The sequence below is a fragment of the Pocillopora damicornis genome, chromosome 1 (genome assembly GCF_964200805.1).
Source record: "Pocillopora damicornis chromosome 1, jaPocDami1.2, whole genome shotgun sequence".
Lineage (NCBI taxonomy): Eukaryota > Metazoa > Cnidaria > Anthozoa > Scleractinia > Pocilloporidae > Pocillopora > Pocillopora damicornis.
Window position 1 is genome coordinate 8,361,657 of NC_142670.1, and position 25,126 is coordinate 8,386,782.

Here is a 25,126-nt window from a genome sequence, read left to right on the forward strand (position 1 = left end):
GAGGTAAATTACCCTTAAAAAAATGTTAATTAGAACTTTTCAATGGTTTGTGCAAAACAATTACCTTATATACGCCACTAATGCACTGCCTGAATTTGAATAACATTCTTCGTAATCAACAGAAGCCAATTGCTTTAAAGGATCTGAATTTGAAACTAATGCCCTCTAGAGCATGGAGTGCGATATTGCGATATTATGTAATGGAAAAGGTTGGCTTAAGTAGCTCCAGAGAGGAGATTTTAAACAAACCAAACATTAATGAGTCAAAAAATGATTAAAAATGGCCATGAATGAGAGTGGTAATGATAATAAGATATTAAATAAAACAAGTAATACGAAACGTGTTTTCCCTTTTCAATTTACATACGTTCAATAGCAATCGTCGGTTCATTTGCTTTTTTCTTCAATATTATGACATGGAGAAAAACAAAAATAGTCTTTCAGTGAATTAAATGCGGGTTTAAAAAAGTATTACGCTCAGATAAAGTTAAGACGACATACTGGACCTCTCATTCAACGTTAGCTTCTAGAGTTTATTTTTTTTTTTAATCACGCCATGTTGTGAACTAATTCATGTTGTGAACTAATCTTTAAGCAAAAACATATGCCAGTATTTTTTTGCCATTAATTTGCGATTCTTCTTTCTAGAATATTTTCCCCATAATATTTGGAGACCCTGAGGGTATACTCAAACAGGTAGTTATTGACTCGTGGGAAATTTTGGAGGAAACAGCTAATCGAAAAACTATTGTTAACTAGTATGCGCATGTTTGTTAATAGATTAGGAGGGATGGTAAACTTTGAGCTCGGTTAAGAAAGAAAGAAATATTTTTTTGTCCTGTCACGAGCCTGGGACAAAGAAAAAAATTCCCCATGAAGGATCAAACCTTTACCGAGCTCAGAACTTGCCATTTCTCTTATTATCTTGTTGATCCTAGCTGTATGCAGGACGCGTGTCATATGAATTTCGTAATAGACCTCGCTCACTGTGAAGTCTGTGTGGCTCAGTGACGAGGAATCCGAATGGGGACTCAGAATTTTTTATTTGTCCCACGCTCGTGAAAAGACGAAAAATTTGAATTTCTTCTCTACCTTTGCATGTTTAAGCATAAAATTATCATTATTATGATAAGGTAGCAGCTAATAATCGTGATGAATACACTTGCACATAGAGAAAAAGATTTTTTTTCCATGGCGTAGTCACTTTCGATGTAAAAAAACGACATTTCGACTGTGTACTGCGAGTCTTCTTCAGGCGATAAGGTCGACAGAGTATTGCTTAAATAGTTTTTTGATCGTCGAAAACATGCAGTCAATATGTTGTCGAAACGTCGCGATCGACATCAAAAGTGATCACCTTGTCAGACAAACAATCATACCTAATAAACAAATCAATACCGTTTGCCGTATTCTGTATGACTCGTGCTCTGATCCTCGTAGTCTAAAATTAAGGATTCATCATCGTTAATTAAACGATAAAACGTAATTTCGTATCTAGTTTCGTATACGAAATTCGTATCTAGTAAAGCAAAACACAAATCATACAATAAAACTATGCTATCATGCCTATTATCGCATGAAAGAAGGTTTTGATATTATCAATCACACTTTGTGGTGCATGGCAAAGACAGGTGTGATATACTGTACTGTTCTGCGCCAGTTTTTTAATTAGCATAACAGTCAATTTCCCGCATTGTATACTTTCCATTTACGGTTTGCTCTGGCACAAAACAAGTCAAGTTCCATCGTTTTTACAAAATAGTGTTCTCTGAAATATTTCTGAGAATGGAACTTTTCTCAGATCTGCAGGATATACAAATTGGAGAAAATAGTCCTTTTCTTCGAACACGTTAGTAACACACACGTAACTCTCAAAGAAGTATAAAGACCAAAACTTGTCAAATATGGGCAACCACACAACTATCATTAACTCTCCTGAGTGAGTACCAATGCTCCTTTAAAAACGTGACTTTCTGCACAGTAAGTATAATTACTACGAGCATATCTCGAGACATGACTCGAACCTATGGTCCTCCTAATAGCACGCGGAGAAAAAGAGGAGGCTAAACTGATAGAGCCTAAGACGTTTTCTGATTATGTAGCTTGTTATTCATTCTAAGGGAGAGTTCCTTGGTAAAAAAGCCTACCATACCATTATTCAACTCCTTAATTACTTTAAGTCTGGTTAAACACAAGGTCCTCCGAGTTGATGTGAAACTCTTGCGCAAAGATGCAAAGTGGGAAGGAGTAATTTGAGCTAGATTTTTGAGATCAAAGCTATGACAATTCTGGAAAAGGTAAATGAATGGTTAACACCTAGCTCTCCGCTCCCCGTGGTAATGAACATATTGCTGAAGCAGTAGCCACCTAAAAGCCCCTCCTCGGGCCTTCTTCTTGAAAGAAAATGCAGACTCTCTTCATCTGTCTCCCGTCCACTTTTCATCGAAATCGCTAGCATAAACATTATTAATTTAAAAACTTCCTTCAATTAGTTGAGTAAACGAAGGTAGAAAAGTCAACTCTCTCATACAAAACTAATTTTTAACACCGAGTAGATATTTTTCTTAACAACTATGCAAAAAAAAAAGTCACCAGCTAAACCTCACTGACTAGTCTCATAAGGGCAGATACTTCGGTGAATAATGAAAATGCAAAAATCATCATATTTGACCCAAGACATAACTACTAAATATCAAATTAAAAAAAAAATACATATATTAAAAATCTCATATTCAGTATTAGATGTTCAAGAAACCAATATAATTTCTAAGCTGCAAATGTGTTGATCACCCGCTAGGTCACATTAAACAGCCTCGTGATGGTTGGATATTTATTGCTGAAAAAGGATAAAGTAAGGCATGAACTGTAACTTCGCGGGAAATTAATTCCGCAATACTGGCGAGGAGATATATCGTAGGGTTATATTTTGACGATTTTAAAAGGCAAACATGAAAAAGGGACATTGACTTTCGTGATTCACGCGTCCTAGTATTCCAAGGAGTATGTACGAAAAGAGCGAAATCTTTCTTTGCAAGTTAACGTCATTTCAGAACATAAGTTACAAAATAGAATTTACCAGTATAACCAAATAATAATTTGAGTATTTGTCGATGCGTAGATATCCTGTAGATATTGTTATTGTAACGAGTTGATCAGTTTAGTCATCGACTTGAATTTTCTTAAGGGAGCTAATTTCGCGAGACGGCCGATATGTAGATCCACCAGAGAGCAATTCAGAAGACACAGTTTGCAGATGCAATCATCTGACTCATTTTTCTCTCTTAGCTGACTTCAGTTGTGGCCAGAGGTATTTTTCACTCTTGTTGTATTTTGCATTTCGATCATAAGTGTGTTGGTTCAATAAATTCATTGTTCAATCTAACTTTGCGACAGCTCTCCTCCAAGGACGTAACTATCCTGGAGATCATCACATATGTGGGATTATGCCTTTCCATCATCGGAATTCTTTCAACAATAACTTTGTATTTTTTCCTCACGTGAGTGCTATTTCTAATCAATCAGCGGTGTATTTTCTAGAACAGACAATGTTAAATAAAACCGGTGTTCAACAAATTGTGAGCAACACTTACTACAGTCGACTGTCAACCATCATACACTTTCAGTCACTTTAAAAACATTCGAAGTAAATATAACAATAATTTATGGACAATATTATTTGCAATTTCCATACACTCAATATGTTGCAAAATTTATGAGTCATTATTGATATCACGTTTGGTTTTCAGGGCTTGTTTGTTTGTTTGTTTGTTGCTCTAATGGTTACTTGATTTGTTTGACCTTGCTCTTCGTTTGTGCTTCTACAGATTTCTCGTACTTTTATATCAGTATATCAACATCAATACCTGCCTCATTTTCACCAAACATATCGGAAAACCTGTCTCAAATACGACTAAGTCTCTTTGTATCCCTTGGAGCTGAACAAATAATCTTTCTCGCTGGAATAAACGCCACAGAAAAAAACGGTGGGTGGCTCTTTACCACTCGTGGAGTTCGTTTAAAGAAAACCTCCTTGAATGAAATGTAAAAAAAAGTCTTTCCCCTTACTTTTGAAGGCTGTTTGTGTCACAGTGGTAGCTCTAATGCATTACCTCCTAATGGCCGCTTTCTGTTGGATGCTTGTCGAGGGAATCCATCCCTACCTGTTTGTTGTGAAAGTTTCCAACATCAAGACCAAGATGCACATGTATCACGTCATTTCATGGGTTATTTTGATTTTTCAGTTGAATTTATCATATACTGTTAGGGATTATTTTGTTACCTTATTGTATCATGTTATTAACTCTGAATTTTTATAAAAGGTTTCCCAGTCATTATGATTGCCATTTCACAGAGCATCGCTCCTGAAAAATATGGGATACAGAGCTTTACCAGCTATAATCATTTTTGTTAACTTTTTTTGTTCACTTTTTGAAGTTTGTTTTGCTTTACTTTGATTATGTATCCTACCCTTCCTTATTACTTTCATTAATCTCCTTCTCACAATCTTCATCTTCTAAGGCCAGTCTGTGACCTACAGTTTCTTTCACTGAACGAATGTTACTTTTGGAGGCAAAGCTGATCGGGTATATTGTGAGACCTAATTTTTCTCTTTTTATTTTTGTTTTCCCCTTTTTTTCCCTTTAGCTGTTGGATGTCGTCGACGTTAACTAACAATTTGATCTGGATATTTGTCGCATTTGTGATTATGATTGTAAGTTTCGCATTGGGATTAATTTTTTGACAGCTTCTGCCGGAGATTTTAACGAAATCGTATCAAATTTTAAATGATCCTCTAAACGATATTTGAAATTGATCTTATAACAATCCCATATCTTAGACTGTTGTCGTCCTTTAGACTTGGCATTAGAGCATGCGTGGCTATTATTCCCTTGCTGAGTGTCACGTGGTTATTTGGTCTTCTGACACCATTACACAAAGTTTTTAGGTACGTATTCTGTACAATGATTGATTTGATTGATCTTAAAAGCTTGTCTTTCTTTGTGAAGGGTTTTTTAATTTTTGCCCTGCACTGTGCGCCAAACAGCCAGGTTAGTTTTTTATGAAAAAAAAAAAACTCGTGTAGAGTACGAATTTGAAAATCTTGTATGAATATTTGAGTGCCCTTTCTATTTACTTTGCTTCTCTATCGGCAGATTAGAGAGCGATTCAAGAGAAAAGTTCGCACTGTTTTCCCATCTGCAACCGATGGAAACTCTACAAAGAAGAATTCAAATGTTAATCTGGGTAATTTTGTGATGTGAACGCAGTTAAACTGAAGCTTTGTAACGAGTTTGAACTGAAAAAAAAAACGCACACCCTCAGCCTTAAAACAGACTGAGGATGAGAGTTAAATTTTTTGTCGAGTGCCAGTTATTTATATTTGCTTAGAGGAGTCTAGTCTATGATAGGCCACCTTTCCAGAGTCATCAGCCTTTAACATTGTCTGAGGTCTTAACTAGATGCAAAAACCTTTTTCTGATAGAAAATAAGCAAATCTTGCTCATCGCATGAGAAATTAACACGCAGAATAGATGCTAGTAAACTTCTTTCTATGCATTTGATATACTTATTTGCCTTTAAATAGCATAACTTAACATGGAGTCATTAATATGAATAAAACCACGTCGGCTAATTACGGCAATGCAACTTATTGGCTCAAACCAAAAGCGAAGGTTTTTTATTCTTTTTTTTTTTTAATTATGTCGGTTCATTTGCGTTTTTATTTATCATTATAACGTATACCAAAATAAAAGAGTGTTTGGTTAATAAAATCTTGGCATATAGGTCATTCCCACAGATTAAGGGTGTACACCGCAATGATCCACCCATTTACCACGGCCGTTGATGGTCGGCTGCAACATTTCTGTTTTTCGTTAGTAGCTGACAGCTTTGTTTACGCGGGAATATGAAAACACGATTGAAAAGATTTAGATTCGCGCGTATTTCTCAGAAATGGTTCAATCAAAGGAGAGGGTTGCTTAGAAGACTCTCGAAAATCCATGCAAGCGGCGTGATGGGTTTTCGTTCGCCTTTGCACTTGGCGAATGTTTGAAATAACGTGAGCTCAAACCGGTTGAAACAGCTTGCTTTATCATAAAACAGATAGAAGGTGGTCAAATTGGAGCAGAAACTTTAATTTTAGGTTTTAAAGCTTGAATTGCATGCCTCAGAATAACGCAAATAAAACGAGTTACCTGTCTGCAATAGCTATGTCCATTGCATGCAGGTCATCATCAAGAGGTGAAAAAATATATATTCTCGGTGTTTCGAAGGTTTTGATAAAAGCGATCGTAATCATCACGAAGGCAAAATTACACTTACATGCCAAAACAACTAGGAACGTCGAAAGAGCTCTTCAAATTCACGATAAGGATATTTAATTGCTTCACAAAATTGTTCAAACTGCACCTGCTTTGTGTTAATTTTATATTTCTTTTCTTTTCTTTTCAGAATTTTTCTTATTTTTTTCTTTTAGAAACCCTAGGGGTAGTCGGAAAGAGGTGGTTAATCGCGAAGACATGTATTATTAGCTGTTTGTTATGAACCCGTCACTTTTTGGAGGAAACAGCCAATCAGACAACTCTTTTGAACTATCATGTGCGTTTTTAGACATAAGAAACTACTACTGTCTACCATATTATGCGTGGTTCCACGAATTATAGCATTAACAATTCGTTATTGTGAATGAGATAATGAAATATTAATGCAGGAAAGATTAAAAACCCACGTACCTAGAAGAGGAGAACATTAGCTCTCCAGTCAAAGAGATTTTATCAAACAACAATTTTAACTACAATGCCCAATTTTTGATAGAGGAAAACAAATTTTAGCGACTTCTATGATGTAAATGCTCTAAAAAGACTTATTGTTTTCGTTGTTAAGCACCAAGTAAGCAATGAGTGGCATGACCATTAATGATTTGTAATTAACATGAATACTCAAATGAATTTAACATCTTTAGCTAAAGGCTACATCCTTTAGAAACAAGATCATTGCACTTCAGGTGCTATTCTACGAAGAGAATTCTAAAAAGTTTCTTAAATGATTATTTTTCATTAATCATATTTGTTTTACCAAAATTTCAAAAGGAAGCAAAAAGGGGAAATTCACTGAATTTAAGTAGAAAGATGTGACATCAATGATTTGCATGATATTCAATTTCCCGTATATGCTTATAATAGGCAGCTGGTTCTGGCTCAAAACAACACTATAGGACTGATCTTCCAAATATTTCTTAAGAGAGAATTCTCACAAGCCTTCTATACTAAGTAAGAAAATATCAACAAATCCTCAGCTCAAAGAAAATTTGCCTAAGGCTGTGTTTAGTTCAGCTGACAGATGCTCAAACCACACAATAAAAAAGGAAATGATGACGAATAGAAGTTGCCGGATATGGAGAACACTCCTGTTATCAATTGCTCTTCTACGTGAGTATCAAGGTTATTTTCAAAAGAAAAGTTCTTTTCCTTAATATTTATTACAAGTTTACCCAGAGGAGTCGATTCTATGGCTCTCCGAACAGTGTTGGGTGAAACCACAGCGCTAGAATGGTTTTCCAAAAGTTTGTCCCTTATCACAGCTGATGAATCCAACATCCAAGAAGAAGCCAAGACAAGTTATCTTTAGGAAAATACTTCGAGAAACTAATTTTCTCAATGCATTCCTGTGCAACAAGTTTTAACTCTAATTTAACACAGGGGTCTATAATAAAAATGGATAATTTTTTGCCCAAATATGCAAATGATGGTGTGTACTTTAAGCCCGTTAATTCACTTTGAGGATATGCGAATTCTCGAATGTCAAAATATATGGTCAGGTGTCTCTTCAACTCTAACAAATTACTGAGGTTACAAGCTTAATAACACCATTTCAAGTCTTCTTTTAAAAGAGAACAGCAGTTTACTTCGTTTCCTTTTCAATTTCCATATTAATCTTCCGAATATTTGTTATTTCTAATTCATTTTCATCTTGCATTTAGTTGAATAAAAGAAGCGCCGTCGAGCGAAAATGTTCTAACTCAGAAATAACATCTTTCTATCAATTCAAAGGCTTCACAGCGTAGTTATTGAAAACGGCATCGCTCGCTCAAGGGCAACCTGCAAAATGGCCCGAAGGAACTCCCTACCCTATCAAAATGAAAACAATAATAATAATAATAATAATAATAATAATAATAATAATAATAACAAGTAGATAAATAAGTTTTTTTTCATTTGCGGATTGGTCAGTGATGTCTAGGAGCTTCACGGTGGCTGAAACGTGTTGCAAATAGGAGTTTAATTTTTATAAATGGTTTATATTTATTCGCACCATACCGAGATAGTAGATATTATGAAACATCTACGCTAGATTTACTCAACAACTTTATGCGCTTTATCATTGCTTTTCAATTTTAGTTAAATGTTGTTTTGACATCTAGCTTTTACTTTAACATACAGATCAGTTGCAGTCATCGTCGGTATCACCATTATCGTTACTTTCACCATCACCATTACCATCCTCTTCAATATCGTCATCTTCATCTGAAGCAGAAGCGTCAGCAACAGCAGAATCGGAATCAGTATCAATAAAATCGTCAGCATCTTCATCATCACCAGCAGCAGCATCGTCGTCTCCACCATCGTCAACTTGGAAATCTATGTTGGAAATACTTAAGAATCTGGTATGTTTCGTAATTTCTCCTTTTTTTTCCATAGTTTCTGCCATTCCTCGACGCTTTTGTCTTTCTTTACCTCAGGCAAATGGATCTGTTTCTAAACTTAGTGGAATAGATAGCAAGAGAAATAATTCTTTGAAGGTATGAATGCACTATTGTCTCCTAATAACAAGATGAACATTACTTGTAGATATGAAATATGCAGTAATTAGAAGGAGTTACCACGGTGGTTCGTTGCTAGGTTTTTTCCTCCCGGAAGCGCGGGCGCGTGAATGTCTGCGGTAATTGCCATTAGTATTCCAACGTAAAGCAACATGGCGGCGAATTTAAGTGAAGTCGTGTTCGATTTAAGAGGCCAAACAGATTTTTCAGAGAGGGGAAAAACATTTTGGAACGCAAGTGAACTGGAGCTGAAGTTTTCTTTTGAGCGGGAGTGGATGAAGGCGGTCAGGCGAGCAAAAAGACGACCAAACTATGGTATGGGGAAGATGAATAGCGGACTGGAAGAGGTTTGCGGCAACAAACTTGAGCTTTGTGGTCCACTGGTGGATGGCTACCTTTTAGAAATTGGAGAGCAGATTGCTTCGAAACTAAGTCGCTCAAAAGCAACATCATTGGTAGGCCCAGTTGTCATCTTCATTCCGTGGCAGATATTTCGTCACATAACAGTTTTGTTCAGGGGCTATAGTGGAGAAGTGAAATTTAATGAAAGAAAATCAAAAATTACTTCGACACTATCTTGTATACAAGCAGTGGAGAAAGTGTTTTCGCCGGCGAGATTCGAAGGCCAGGATGTTCTTAGAAAAAGACATTTCAGTCAACAACCGAAATCAAAGGAAAAGCTGTTGTCTGTTTACAAAGGCAGGTCAGCCGTTGTTGTATCTAAAAACACTCCTTTTGTTGTTGAATACAACCTCAAAAGTCAGAAGGCTATGGTGACATTTTATATTCAACGGTACACGGCAGAGGATTTTGTTTTCGACAAAAGCTTACAAAGTATCATGAATAAACAAGGTAATATTAATTAATATTGTGAGATTAGTGTTGATCAAAGAAACACGAGTTTGTAGCTTTTTTTTCAAACATACATTAGTTATACGTCTGTGTCAACATGGTCTCATGTTGAAATTTTCTAGACACTGTATTTCCTGTAAATATATTTAGCTTTCCATCTGGTGTGTAAAATATTTTATTTTAAATTTTATTACAACTTCAATGATAAATAATCTTAGGTGACATTGCAGTTAAATTTACCTGGTTAAAAAATAAACTTATGTAAACTTTATAAATGGTAATAAAATATGATTATGGAGCTTTCTGGTGATACATTGACAGTGAAAAGTCTTATTCTATATAGTCTCACTTGCTAATGTACCCTCAAGGCGTCTAATAAGAACATCTTTGTTTCCACTAGTGCTTAATTGCCTACTTTGCAACTCCATTTTTAGGTCACTTACTTTCATATTTCTAGGGTTTACATTACGGCTAATTGTAGCTGGACTAACAGGCTGTTTGCTGCATATGTGAACACTTTTATGAGCCTCGTATGTTACAGTATCAGGAAATCTCTCATTACATACAAAGCATAGGACTGGTTTTAATGATGAAAGTACTTCAGGTATTAGTTGCTGTCCCTCTGCACACTGGACAGTCACCCTGGCATCTACACATACCTCACATACATAATCATTAATTTCCTTTTCTCTTCCACAATTGCAAAAGTTGCTTGAATTTAGCTGAGAAGGAAGCCGAGACTTAAAATGGGAAGTATAAGAACTTGGCATTGGTTGATGTTCTGGCAAATAAAATGCTCTTACATAATTAGCTCTCATGACTTGCCACCATTTCCCTTTTTCAGTTGTTTTATTGGATCTGTTTGTCAAATCCAAGTCATTTTTAACCCCTGAATGTTTAGCCTCTTTTGCCTGTAATGATATTATACCATAACCCACTTTGTAACTTTCATACAGTTTAGTTGCATGATATGGTATGGCATACCCTACTGTCCACACAGTTACATTAACATCTGATGAAAAAAATAATGCATATAAATTAAAATAAAGTGTACAAAATTCTGTGAGCTCACCAAGGTAGGAAGGGCTAACTTCAATTTTGTTAAAAAGAGCCCCAGCATTCCTAAGGAATTGTGCAATTTTTCCTAATGCTAATCTTTCTAGTTTCTGGGCTGGGGATTCATCTAAGACTTTAAGGGCATCAATGAGCCTAAAAGAAAAGTTTGCCAAAGCAATGGCCTGGTCTCCTATCAACCGCACTGGAAGCTTCTTGTGCCTCTGAGCCTCATCATTATAGTGATCCTTAATCACAGAAGCTAAATACCCCAACCCACAACCAAGTTCACCAAAATCTTCCTTATGGTTTCTTGACAGTGCATTGTCCAGGTCACATACAAACTTTTGGTTAGAGGCATTAACAAAATCAACCCTAGTAGATCGTTCTCCAGCACCATCATTATGTGGAACATAAACTTGTGATTTTCTATTCCCATTACCATTTCCTTGATCAGCTCTCCTTTCTACAGCCGAGGCACTTAATATATCAATAAATTTGGTAAAAACACCTCTTTGTGCTGCTACCCTGTATATGATATTTAACACATGTTGCCATGCATTAATTTCACAGTGGATAGGCTCTGGGCGCTGCCGCTCTGCAAAAATTCCAATTCGGGGGGTGCCTAACTGGCGAATCCCATTCTCTGCCATGAACTGTAGTTTTCTAGAGTGGCGATTTTTTTCATTCAGGGAAGATGGCAGGGAAATCATAAACTCATTTACCCTCTTAACATGGGAATTTCTGACCTCCAGAGTATAAGGTTTGAATAAATCTTCCTCCCCCATCCCAATAGTGGCACCCATAGTACACATATTTCCTTTGCTTACGTTAGCATAAGGAGATGGGTAAGTGGCAGCTTGATTTAACTCATTGTTAGCCCAGCTTTGCCAGCTCATATCAGCACTGGGCTGAGACTCTACAGTACACTGCTTGTTAGAAACAACAAATATATTACCCTCTAACATTTCCATTTCATCAGTGTGTTGCTTCCAGATACTTTGTAACACCTCATCTTTCTCCCCCCGACTGACACAATGTAAAATGTACTGGAAATCCCTGCTTCTCACCCTGTCCCCAAAATTCCATGATGTTAGGCTGCCAATTGACATGGTTAGCTGACTTGACTCAGGGGCCCCATCATCAGAAAATTGCATGATGAAATGATTTATGTTGTCATTAAACCAAATTAGCTTACGGAATAAATAGGGAAGTCTAAGGTGCAGATCAATTATCATAAAAACCAACCCAGTTATTGTTCTGGAAACACCCGGTGCATTGGGAATTTGATTAACATGACCAATGTCAAGACTTTTCACAAAATTCTCCACCCGTTTGTCAGAAATAGCTATATTTGGCACCCTTAAGTCCAAACCTAAACATTTTATGTTACGGGGTACCCATAGATCAGAGTTTGGATCAAAAACTGAAGACTGAGTTTTGCAGACAAGGGCATACTTTCTGCGAGACAGAAAGTTCTGGTACTTCATAAAAACAGCTTGTTTCAAAGCCTCATCGGAATTTTGATACCCTTTCATTGTCTTGTCAAACAGACCCTGGAGATATTTCCCTCGTTTAAGTCCAGAAATCAGTGTGTCCATGGTTTGATTGTCAGCAGTAGATGAAATATAATCCCAAGCCCCATATATTGACCCTTCCTTTCCCCCATGAATAAATTCCAATACATTTTTTGTCTCCTGTCTTCGTCTGTACTTAGTGCTGGAATTGACATTAGTAATCATATCATAAGTTGTACTGGCATTTTTCCTCCTAGCTACTGAAAAGCCTTTTTGTTCAAGCAGAGATTTAAATTTGTGATATTGCTCATTTAATTGTGTTACTTTTTCCTCTTGTTGCTTTACTTGATCTTCCTTTTCTTCCACACTCTTTTGAAGGCTTTGTAGCTCTTCTTCTACTGCATCTTTCTGAGCAACAGAAGTTTGTATTTGTCCCTCTTAAAAAAAACAAAAAAAACAGAGAAATTAGATCTCAACATTTTTTGCAATCACATGTAAATAAAATACTAAAGGAACAGAATGCTGTACATGCATAACTTAATTTTCCGTTCGAACTTCAGAGTAGCATGGCGGTAAAAATGAAATATTTTGCACGTTTAGAAAACACTCAAAGTTATAATATTACCATATTCATCCAGCCGAGCCTTTTTCGCTTCAATGTCCTGTGATAACCTTTTGTTTTGTTCTTGTAACTCTCCTTTTCTTTTCAAAGCTACATGTGAAGATGAACTCTTCCAGAATGCGTGAAAAGTTCTACTAGAATCACAGCGTCCTTGGTGAGAATTAGGCTTACTGCATTTTCTGCTTTTTCCGCACAGAGGTTTTCGACTGCAAAGTGAGCAAGAAATTTAAATTATTCAATATAACCACACAAACGCGAATTCGACGTTCAGAATTGCTTTGCTTACCTATCGTCCCGTTTATCCCCTGAAAAATTGCTGGCCATAAGAAGATTCTTCCTCGAATGCTCTTTTTACTGCCGTAATTACACACAATGATTGGCGATCTGTAGAGAATCCAATATGGCTGCCAGCAAGAAGCATCGAGCGCTCGATAAAATCGGGGTTTAAAATGTACAAATTTACGGTTTCCAGGATTGAAAATACAAACAAACGGAGTCTACATATAACGATCAAGCTTTTTTATTTGTGATAGGTAGGATACAACGAGAATAGAAAATTACCCAGGATGGATTTCCCCCTCACAACGCGCCAAATTCACATTCTTAAACGATTTCACCTCGAAAACACAATCCTATGGGGGGGTCCCGAAATCAAAAAGATACTTTAGTATGGGAAGAATATACCTACCCCTGAAAGTAACGATTTTGACCTTTTTAGCTAGCGTTTAAACCAGGAATTTGTCTCAGAAGGGGACTGAGTAAAACTCGCTTTTCGTTACCAAACGGCAGCGTATGCAAGCTTTATTATTAGAAAGCCATAACTGGAATGTTGGGCAACTGTGTAAGATGCAAATGTATTCATATTGTTTATTGTATTGCCGAGAAGCGAATTTCAATATCTCCACCGCTACTGAGTCATCGAACGCGAAAACAACAAAGGCCTATTGGATCACATGACGAGAGGGACGCTATGGGAGGAAATCGCATAGCAACGAACCACCGTGTACCGATGCAAAGCTGCAGTTTGTAAGCTGTGAAAGCGTTTTATATAGAGGCAAAAGCATGACAATACTGTGTGCTACGAGAATTTAATGTAGGAAAATATACCTCTTCTAAATAGGTGTGGCTAATTCACTGAAATGATGTTCTGTTGAAACGCTTCTTTTTCAAATCATGCAATATCCAATCAGTCCAAGTCCTATGATGTGCACTTTTGTTTTCTCATTATGATGACGTTCGACATGATTAAAAAACTTTTTGGTCCTTAAAGGAGGCTATGCAAGTATTTGAAGACTTCATCGATAATTTTCTAAACATCACGACACCCAGTAAAGGCCAACTTAATGATGGAGGAGATGAAAAGAGAAGAGAATCCATCTTTAAGGTGGCAGTCGCCTTCGAGGAATTTGCATTTAAGTATGGTAAATACCATCTGAATGGAACGAACCCTTCTACAACGATCAAAAGCCGAACAATGGGTGAGTTAAAACTATTTTATTAGTAACTGACCCACTGACCAATTGTCTAACTGAATGGTCTGTCTGCCGCCTGGCCTTGAAAATTAAATGATACAAGTGAATTCTTGAAAAGCTCACGGAAGCAGTCGAAGGCGCATAAAATTCGTCTGGCTTGATGCCAGTAGGTGCACGAAGATGTGTGAAGCCCAGTTGACGAGAAGTGATATTCGTCTGGTTAATAAGCTGTTTCAATTTCATCTTTAGAGTATATGAATACGATCTCAGTACAATAATATATTTCAAATAAATCAGAATTGCGTTTGAGAAATCATAGTGTAGTGCTGTGTATATACCTTCAAGAAACGGATCCGTATACGCTGCTGTCATCTCCTTCAATTCCAATCATCAACTAACATATTCTCTTTCTTCTGACAGTTTTGGGCATTCAAATTGGCTAACGTCGGAATGCAACTGACTTCTTCCTCAAGGAGGAAGAATTACAAGTCAGCATTAATATATCTTCGGATGATTTTGCTGAAAAAGGTTTGCGTTAACCACGCTTTCAACTTTAAATCATAGAATGACATTTTTCCACTTTAATAGTTGCTCTACTATTTAGAAATCAGAAAGTTTTACGTATCAGTGTACTATTTTTCAATCGTTAAACATTTCAAAACAGCTTAGAAGGTACGCGATGACCTTAGTAGGAAGCTGGGAGAATAGTCGGAAAGTTTGCCAATCACTCACGCCCAGGTAATGATCTATAACCTTTTTGAGTGTTCTGCCAGAATCCTAAGTAGATTATTTCGCCGTTTAACCAGTAGAAGGTAGGGGTAATTGCTTGAATCAATGATAATTAGCACGCACAACATTTCTATATTTTCACTGATGTCATAGAAAAGTAAGAAATGACAGAAGCATTTTAGTCGATCTATACCAGTGGAGTCTCCGGTTCAAATAGCTTATGCAGAATGCTAAAAGAACCAAAGATGTGGTGTTAGCCAGTTGGGTGTTCAAATGTCGAAGTATGTGGGTCAAACAAATAATTCTGCTCGAAAATATTTTGGTCTTCGAAAACACTTCAGTCCATACTGTATTATAACTTAGATAGTTCTTTGGTGAAAAAAGTGGAGGGGAACTTGATCGATCACCATTTCGAATATGTTTATACTGAGACTAACCCTATCGTTTGGCGTTACAAGGACTTTTTTTCATATTCTGATTAACAATATTGTTTTCTTTAAAGGGTCAGTGATTGTAGGATGTGTGTACAAAGATCTTCATGAATTACTACTGAGAAATCAATCTACTGGAGAAGAACTTGACACTTCTAGGTGACGTTAAGCGATAAAATATTTAAGAATTGTGCTTAGCGTACATGTATTGAATTATATCGCATGCCATATCAAATTTAACCAATCGACATAGGGAGAACCCTAATAAGCAGTGTAATAGGAACCCTAATAATGAATAAAGAAGGCGATGACCAAGTCCATTTTTTAAGCTCATTTGGAGAAATTACTTGACGGTTAAGTTTTCTTTATCACACAGTAAACTCTAAAAATCATAAGAGAAGTTAATTTTCATTATCATCATTTTATATCGAAGATAAAATTGACATAAAGTATGCTACATGCAGTTATATGCAAATTCACTGTAATGGTTTGCAAAAGTTGATAGCATAGAACAATATTTCTTCTACAGGTATGTTAACACCAGAATAATGACGGCAGCGATGAATCCTAAACCTGAAAAATTACAAAGAGATGTAATCTTGAAGTTCAAAAACCTAAAAGTAACAGCAAGAACGCTGAAAGATGAGCTCGTTCCCTTTGTGTTATGTTGGATCAATTTAATAGAAATACATGTAAAATATATTTTCAGGTCGTCGAGGAAGAAAAGCATTGCATGTTTTGGAGTGGTTTCAAAAATAGGTAAATACAAAGATATTATAAACTATGCTTTGGGACTCCGTCTTTTTCGCTTAGTCCAAAACTGAGTATAAAAATTCGAGATATCAGTTAAACCCTCATTTGCTGGGAAGATAGTCCTGATTTTTCATATTAGAGTCACCGTCATGAAATGTTATGAAATACCACAACAAAGGCAGTCAACACTGATAAGTGTTTTAAGCTCCGACGTTTTGGAATTTATATGTTATTCACCGAATAACATATAACCAATCAGATTGCTGGGTTTGTTACCGTACCCTCTGAAAAGAAAAATCGTTATTGTTATTTCTTATATTGTAATATTCCTTTGTTTTTAGTCCGGATGGGTTTTCAGAAGAGGGTTGTCATGTGGATCATTCGAAGAGCAACTCAGAAGAAACAATTTGCAGCTGCAATCATTTGACTCATTTCGCTGTCTTAGTTGACTTCAGCGGCAGCACAAAGGTAGTTTTATTATTATTACTACTATCATTATCATTATTATTATTATTATTATTATCATTGTTTTTACCTTGCATTCAAACTAGAAATGGGTCCGTGTGGTCAATCAAAGTATTACCTCCTTTTTCGTTTGTTTTTGACGCAGCTTTCCGAGAACGACGTAGCTGTTCTGGAGATCATCACATACGTAGGGTTAAGCCTATCCATCATCGGAATACTTTCGACAATAACCTTATATTCTTTCCTCACGTAAGTACTGTAATCAAACGATCGGCGGAGAACATCCTTAAATACCGTGGAAGATGTATTGAATAAATCAGGCCAGTGCAATGTCCCTAACACCCCATCCCCCCGCCCAAAAAAAAAAAATAATAACAAAAATGTCTGGGTGCTAATTAGAAACTAAATCCGTATCCCATGTTTTGGACATCACTCGTGACTGTTCAAGTTTATCTGCCAATCTACTGTCTCTCGCTTTCACTCATGCCTTTTGCTTTTGTTTTTTTGTTTTGTTTTGTTTTGTGTGTGTGTGTGTGTATGTTGTTGTTGTTGTCGCTTTATATATCTTGGTTTTAACAGAGATCTTCGTCAACCTCTGTCTCAAATACGCGTAAGTCTTGCTGTGGCTTTAGGAGCTGGACAAATATGTTTTTTCGCTGGTATAAATGCCACAGAGATCAAGGTAGGTGGTTTTTCACATTATTTAAATGAAATTAAAGATATTATGATCGAACAAAGCATTGAAATGACAAAGATTCTGCTGTTTTCTTTACGTATCTGTGCAGGCTGTCTGTGTCATAGTAGCAGCTATTATGCAGTATTTTCTGATGGCCGCTTTCTGCTGGATGCTGGTCGAGGGAATTTATCTCTACCTGTTTGTTGTAAAAGTTTATAACATCAACGACAAGATGCGCATACATCACGTCATGTCATGGGGTATTTTGCTTATACAGCTGAACTTACAATATACTGAGAGTTTTATTTTTGGCTAATTTAATTTTAATTTTTGAGTCGCCTTGATTGGTTTGGCATTTCCTGATAGGTTTTCCATTAGTTATGGTGGCCATTTCACTGTCTATCGCTGCTGGAAAAGAAGGGATACAGGGTTATACCAGCGACAAATTGTAAGAGGCGTATGTTCTTTTTTTCTTTTTTCTCCTTTTTTTTCCTCCCCCTAAAATGTTATTTTTTTTCGGTGAAGTTTTGATGTTTCTTTTGATTTGCTTTGACATTTTTATTAAATTTATCTCAAAGTCCTTCTCGTAACATTTACCCTTTCGGGAAAGCTTTCTCACATCGGTTTCTTTCTTTATGCAAGGTTTCTGTAATTTAATCCTTGTGTTTCCTTATTCCCTTTTTTTTCTCCAAAATCTTCCCTTCTGATCTGTACCTTATCATGTTATCATCATATTATTGAACATCTTAAAATGCATTTTTTAACATGATATAAACAACAGTGTTATGCAAGAATTTCAGTCCTGAGAAAAGCCTTAACAACAAATGTGGACAAGTATCATTATTTTTTCTCGTGTGTTTGATATCGCCAATCAGCTGCTGACACGTCAGTCGCCTTTTGCACCCCTCGGCCAGGTTGATGATTGAACTGCGAAGCCTTCACCATTCTCAATCAATCAATAATTATTTTGTTTATTTGATAAAAAAATGATACATGGTTACTTCCAGCTATGAAATTTCTCTTCTCGTGTTCAACTTGATACCTCACTCGTGAGCTATCGAATTAAACACTCGAAGAGAAATTTCATATCTTCGCGCGCCCATGTATTTTTCGCTTTGTAATTTCTTACGAATTCTTTTGACTGCAGATTTTATGCTGACAATTTTTGTTTTTGTCTTTGCTATCTTTCCCCTTTTAAGTTGTTGGATATCCTCAGCGAACAATTTGATATGGATATTTGTCACATTTGTGATTACAGTTGAAGTGGTAAGTTTCTGTTTCGGTTTATTCATATCGGTGATTATGATATAAGACTTGAAATGTGTAATAGCCATACCTTAATACAAACTTTTAATTTATCTCCTCCTCTTTCAGACCAACATTTTGATACTCACACGAGTCATAAGGGAGATGTCCAGAATGAAGCAAACAGGAGACAAGCAAAGTCAGCAATTACGGTGAGAAAGAGCTCTAAAGGGCGTTTAAAAAAAAAAAAAAGGAGTACGTCTTACTTCCTCAGTAGCTTGTTGATATTAATTAGTTAAGAGAAAGTATGGGTTCCAAAAATTTTTGTGAGGTTCAGTAAGCAATCAATTAACCAGCAAATTTTCGTCCTATAGAGTTGGCATTAGAGCATGTGTTGTGATGATCCCCCTGTTGGGTGTCACGTGGTTATTTGGTCTTCTGTCGCCATTACACAAAGCTTTTTCCTACATTTTTACCATCCTCAACTCTACTCAAGTGAGTATCAAATATTATGATTTTATAGTTTCATACGTGAAATCATTCATATTGAGTGTTCAGATTACCTAATAACTATAAATTTTACGATGGTGATATAATTAACAAATAGAGAAGCCTTGACTGTGCTCTGTTCTGTTATAAAGCACGCAGGAAGCGGCTAGAGCACGAAAGAAGTGTAGGGAGAAACACGAGACGTAGTCGAGTGTTTCTCCCCACTTCTTGAGTGCTCTAGCCGCTTCCTAAGTGCTTTATAACAGAACAGAACACAGTCAAGGCTTCTCTATTTGTTTTATAATAAAGAATCCGTCAAATTCCCCATGCATTACTTCCAATTTTCAAAACAAACTTTATTTCCAAAGCGAACAACAATGTCGTCAGCATGCTCTATACTCTCATAGAGCACGCTACAATAAGCCAATCAGAATCCCTGTTAGAATGGTTCGAATAACCTAATTGGCTCTACAAGACAAAAGCTGTCAAAAGTGTCAAACCATCAAAGTTAAAAAACCATCAAAGTTCACAATCTGCGATAGTTTAAAAGCTGAAATAGTTCGGCAGGTCGATTTTAACGCTTTTGCCTGTAGTTTTTAATACATAATCTTCAAGTGAAATGTTCAGTGAACTTCAGCCGAATTATGGCTCATAAAAAAACACGCGAGTTTTTTCACATTATAAGGTAGAAAACAAACTGTTCAAGGCGAGTGTTTTTTAAATGAACTACAGCCGAATTCACCGGGACATGAAGATCGCTCGGGATGACAGCGCCGCAAAACTCGCCTTTGTTTGGTTCTTCTGTTGCTACTTGCCGGCTCGCTTGTTCCGAAATTTTACTTTCAATTATCGGAAAAAAGCTAAAAAGAAGTCCCAGAAAGGTCGAACATAGTACAATTTGGCAGATGGCGTGACAGCTTTAGCTCAGTTCTATGCTCTATACTCTCATAGAGCATGCTCTTTCAACCAATGACAGCGCGTGTTATATCCGAACTTTATTATAATATTTGTTAATGTAAAACAGACAAAAGAGAATAAAAATTAAAAGATAAGAAAAAAGGATGTCACTGTTTATGTGATTTTTTGTTATTCAAGACATAATTTGATTCTTTTTGTTGTTATTTGGGGCTTTTAGAGAAAAAAAACTCAATATATTTACCCCAGGTCGCAATCACAAAACGAAATTGGTCTGAAAAACTTTTTTTTTTCTGTCTAAGGGTTTCCTGATTTTCGTTCTTCACTGTGTGCGAAACAGCCAGGTAAGTTTTAAAAATTGAGGTTTTAAAACTTGAATGTACCTTGAATGTGGTTCTTTTTCTTACTTTCTATGTCTATCGGCGCCTTTATTTGTTTACTTTGCTTGTCTATCTGCAGATCAGAGAGAGATTCAAAAGGAAGGTGAACACGGTTTTCCCATCTACAAACAATGGAAACTCCACAAAGAAGAGCTCACAGGTTAATCCAAGTGGTGTCGGTGATACATGGGTAGCTGAATTGCAGTCTTTCGATGAATTTGAGCTGGAAAAACACTCGACTTGAAGAGCTAGATTCAACACGGACCAAGCATGAAACTCCATTGTTTAATTGTTTAATTTGATTTTTAAGCTTAGTTGGTCAATCGCGGTTGCTCATTTTCGATCTTTCAGGAAGATTTCGGCCGTTCCAATCGAGGCGTTAGCTTCGTGAATAAGTCATACTTAAGGTGTCACTTACTGCGATAATAGGGTAACTTGCCGAAGGTAGTAGCGTTTAATGTAAGCTAGATGCAAGAACTGTTCAAGCTTTTTTTTTCTTTCGATTAGGAGTACTTAACTTTTAGACTATCGTATCTTCTTAGGGAAAGTTTGCCTTAGCTGCAAACTAAATTTCTGTTAAGTAACTATCTTGTAGGCTGGCTGTCTATCACTGTTAGAATACAAAACAGTCTGTTCTAGCTTTCTTTTTCTTTGAATTAAGAGTAAGTAGTTTTTTGAGTATCGTACGTAATTAGGGAAATTTTGCCTTAGCTGAAAACTAAATTGCTTTTAAGTATCTAACTTATGGGCTGGCTGTCTATCGCTGTTAGAATTCAACACCACCATGCTATCCGGAAATCCTAACGGACATAAAGTTATGTATACAGTATTTAGGCATACTGCTGGTCTCACTCTACCCACTCCCCTCCCCTCTTATGCCTGTCCTGTCAAAGTTTCCATGAGATGGACACTGGAAGAGACAATAAGAATAATGGAGGAGGTGTAGCTTGGGGTATTTCAAGATATTATTTTCATTTCTATATGATTCACAATTTTTTCAAGTGACAGTCTGCGAAACAGCTTTTAACAGCATTGACAAGGATCACAGGAACACAATACCATATGAACATTGTTTTAGACTAATTTTAATCGATGCCAAAAGGAAAAAAAAATCTCTTCAGATCTGTTGACCTTGATAGAAATAAACGCGCTTGTGCGGCGAGTTAGCAGTATCCTTGATTATTTTAAAACCTAAAATACCGTCACCAGCCAATTCTCTAGACAGCTGATACTCAGCTGCAGTGAAAGGGTCTTAATCAGTAAAAGCGTGTTTGCCAACAATTTAGATCCGATGAGTAGTGAGATAAGTAGTTAGAACAATCATCAAAACGTTGACTGGTAAAAGGTCAAAAACTTATTTTCTTTGTAACGATGCTGCGTTGTTTTGAAGTCAGAATTAATGAATAAGTTATTATAACCCCTCCCTCCCCTAGTCTAATCTGACTAATCCCTGTTCCCATAACATTAACTGATCAGAGAATTCTTACTTCCCCTGGTTTATTCCCCATACATGTACGTATCACAGGATCAGTCCCGCCGGTGAAGTTATTGCCATACGATATCAATGTTACCAATTACAACGAGCAGCTTCATTTCCTTAATGGATAGATGGTAATTTCTTCCATCCGTGCAGTTGAACACATGGGGTACTCGATAAAGCTTCCGGTGGGAAAAATACTGATTGACATAAAACTTCTAACTTTAAACATGATTCTTGAACTAGTTTTATTAAAAACGTATTTATCAACTTATGATAACTTGCGCCATAAGAAAATGTAAACTAATATGGCTATTTCAATAATAACTTATTGTAGTGAATATCCTGTTTTGCTGAAGCGAGAAATTTCTCTGCACCTGGTAGAAAAAGCCTTTAGCTTCATTGGTCCTTCAATAAAGAAAAAAAAAACTAGTGGTCACTTATGTCAGTGAGAAGCGATCAAGTATCATCATGTGTCATATCACCTACTTCAAAAGAGTTTTAATACGTTGCACAATTTGTCGTGTTGGCATTCTTATTAAGTCAAGAACTATATATAACATACGCATACTGGCATCCGCTGAGGGCAACTGCTGTATATATCATAAGTTTGAAGAATTGGGTGATGAAAGGGCTTTAATGCGGTAAAATGTTCACAGCCCTGTTTGTACACTCTGTGTTGTGTAAGTACAACTGAAGTTCTTCTACATGTTGTGGTTATTCTATAGAACTGTTAAGTAAATAGTGACTGGTTAGACACAAATATTTCGGTATTGGAACCGATCCTGTGACCCCAAGCGAAATCCAACCGGAAAGAAAATGATATTATCGGTGGCTTCTATTGGTCTCTCTCATTCAAACTGACCTCTGGTAACGTGTCGGTTCTTAAGTTTTATAATACTTGAAAATAATAGAGGTAATGAAAATATACAAATAGATTGAAAAAGCAAGAGATATTTGTTTACAAATGTAGTTTTAAGTTTTGTTAAGTCGCAAAATGATTTGGAAACAGTTAACCACTGTAAAACACTTTTTGCGGTTTTTTAGTGCAAAACCTTTCAAAAATATTATGAAAGGTTTAAGGGACATAATAGCATAGTTGCTTACCTTCTGAAGTTGTTGTGACGAGACGTCAACGGAGAAATACACAAAGACCACTTAAGATCTCTTTCACGAAAAAAAAAACCTATTAAGTTTGTCGACTAAAACTTTTTCAGACGTTTCACTTGAACAATCTTGCAAAAAAAGAAATGGGTGTTGCATTCGTGCTCAGTTTATAAACACGCTACATTGAAAACAATAATTGTGGTAAACAGAAGTTTGGATAAAAATGTTTTGAAATGATGCCATCAGCGACAGTTCAGCTTTTGACAGGTCCATCTTTTATTTCCCTTTTAATTAACTCCCTTCTTCCTCGACATTTTTATCGGCTTCAGTTGTAGAATGTTATTCTCTAAACCGAAGCCAAAACCCTGCTGACTGTTGATTAATGAATTCCACCCCAGTTAGGAAAAGAGAAAATAAAACATAGCAGAGTATTCATGCTTTTCATCGATCCCATGACAAATATGTCATCAGTTATCGATGTCAATAGTTTTGTTTTTCAAAGACCTCGCCGCGCATAGTTTTAAAATTATACATATACATCATGAAGAACAGATTGATTCAGTTTCACAGTTCTTCGTCGTTTCATTCATTGTCGCAAAATATACCTTTTTATCAATCTACTATTACGCCACTTAAGCCATATTTGGGCAAGGGAATATGCAAAATTTCCCACAGTATTGCATTGTACAACAGCGCAAAAATACGGACGGAAAGCGGAAAAACAAAAAGGTTGTACAAAACCAACCGAAATTGTTGTTGCTGTGGTTTTTTTTTTTTTTGTTCGTTTTTCAAGCAACAAGTCTCTGAGCACACCAGACTTTTTCTGTTTGTCATAAAGAACACTTTAATGGTTTCGCAACGGCACTCTCTTGACTTGAAATAATACCACGCTACTTGCAAAACTTCCTCATCGAATAAGGTGTATTTATTTACAGTTATCTATTCTTAGAAGGGACAATATTAAACTTTTTAAATTTAAATTAAATGTCTAATCCATACGTTTGACCTCTTGATAATGACAATGACTGAATTATCCTCAAATGTCAGTGGCAGTTGGGGAAATTCATGGAAAAACAAGGCTAGGAGACCCTAGTATTTTCTTTGTTCCAAGCATGTGAAGTCGTTGCTCAAAGCAATCAGCGCCCATCCCGGTTAATTAGAGGCACAGTTGCAAACCGAGTCTTTGTCATTTTTCAAGCCGGATAATTTTATGCCATTTTCCAGCACAGTTTCATATCATTTTTATATTAGTTTTGATCTTCAATTAGACAAAATTAAAGGAAAGAGATAGATAACAGATTGAAGCTGTTTTGCGTATTACTACCTTCGCTTCATGATGTGACTCTTGCCTGGTACCCTGGCTCGAGTAGTCTGTCTTGAATAATCTAGAAAAAAGCTATTTTACAAGACAAGATAGGGTCACCAGTATCGTTTCTGTTTCACCATACTTATTGGGTGTGCGGCCGCGGTGCCTTGGATATTTTATGAGACTCTACAAGTTTGAAAAGGCCTTGCTTGTTGCCGTTTTTTAATTAATAAGTTCCTTCCGCCAATTGACGGAAAAGTGCATTGCAGTGGATCCAGCGAAACCTGCGGAATCATAATGTTGCAAAAAAAGACAATTATAGAGAAATAAATACAATACCATGTTAAAATCGTCTCAAGAGAGGATGTCAGCATCCATCGAACAAATTTGAAATATTGTGGCGAGTCGCCAAATTCTTTTTCTCTCCTACTTTCATATTTTGTAGCCTAATATGTTCTAATAATTGTGGTGAAGTTTTTTTGCGAAAATATATTTTTAGTTTTCGAGAAACGACTTTTTTCGTTCGACCACTCAAATATGCAAATTTTCACCGTAAATATTACCCGAGTTGTGTGACCTCATGTAACGAATGTACTAGACCTACGGTATTTCTGTTAACATAATCCTTTGTTTATCATCTTAACTTAATCCCCTGTAATTATTGAAGCTGGAAAAGAAATATATATATTTTTTGGTGAATGTTTTTGTCTGACATACCTTTCCTATGTCGAAAAGTAGCATCAAAACAAAGACCGTTTTAACAATGACCGATATGACACAATCTACTGAGCTTCAAGCTTTTAAAAGACCAACGGATGG

At 36.3% G+C, this 25,126-nt stretch overlaps 3 protein-coding genes across 4 annotated transcripts; 2 read left to right on the forward strand and 1 right to left on the reverse strand.

Annotated features, from left to right (window-relative positions):
- Window positions 1-280: 280 nt before the first annotated feature.
- LOC149051787 (uncharacterized) lies at window positions 281-14,172 on the forward strand. The gene is made up of 4 exons (XM_089214763.1): window positions 281-299; window positions 8,439-8,662; window positions 8,738-8,797; window positions 14,053-14,172. Exons 1-4 carry the CDS (start codon window positions 281-283, stop codon window positions 14,128-14,130), a joined length of 381 nt encoding a protein of 126 aa, XP_089070889.1. The 3' UTR covers window positions 14,131-14,172.
- On the reverse strand, window positions 9,998-13,198 carry LOC149051788 (uncharacterized). The gene is made up of 3 exons (XM_089187201.1): window positions 13,149-13,198; window positions 12,866-13,068; window positions 9,998-12,677 (listed from the first exon to the last, which is right to left on the reverse strand). Exons 1-3 carry the CDS (start codon window positions 13,184-13,186, stop codon window positions 10,006-10,008), a joined length of 2,913 nt encoding a protein of 970 aa, XP_089043327.1. The 5' UTR covers window positions 13,187-13,198; the 3' UTR covers window positions 9,998-10,005.
- A 615-nt stretch (window positions 14,173-14,787) lies between the features above and the next one.
- On the forward strand, window positions 14,788-22,701 carry LOC149051789 (adhesion G protein-coupled receptor D1-like). Of its 2 annotated transcripts, XM_089187258.1 has the most exons (14): window positions 14,788-14,862; window positions 15,566-15,653; window positions 16,024-16,114; window positions 16,204-16,253; window positions 16,589-16,715; window positions 16,858-16,961; window positions 17,292-17,394; window positions 17,498-17,648; window positions 17,755-17,836; window positions 18,588-18,654; window positions 18,763-18,845; window positions 19,008-19,128; window positions 20,340-20,381; window positions 20,497-22,701. In XM_089187258.1, the coding sequence occupies exons 3-14, from the start codon at window positions 16,043-16,045 to the stop codon at window positions 20,659-20,661; spliced, it is 1,167 nt and encodes a 388-aa protein (XP_089043384.1). In that variant the 5' UTR covers window positions 14,788-14,862; window positions 15,566-15,653; window positions 16,024-16,042; the 3' UTR covers window positions 20,662-22,701. The 2 variants fall into 2 exon arrangements, with proteins under 2 accessions (XP_089043384.1, XP_089043378.1); XM_089187252.1 differs by lacking the exons at window positions 14,788-14,862; window positions 16,024-16,114 and having other exon boundaries at window positions 15,579-15,653; window positions 20,497-22,700.
- The last annotated feature ends 2,425 nt before the right edge of the window (window positions 22,702-25,126 follow it).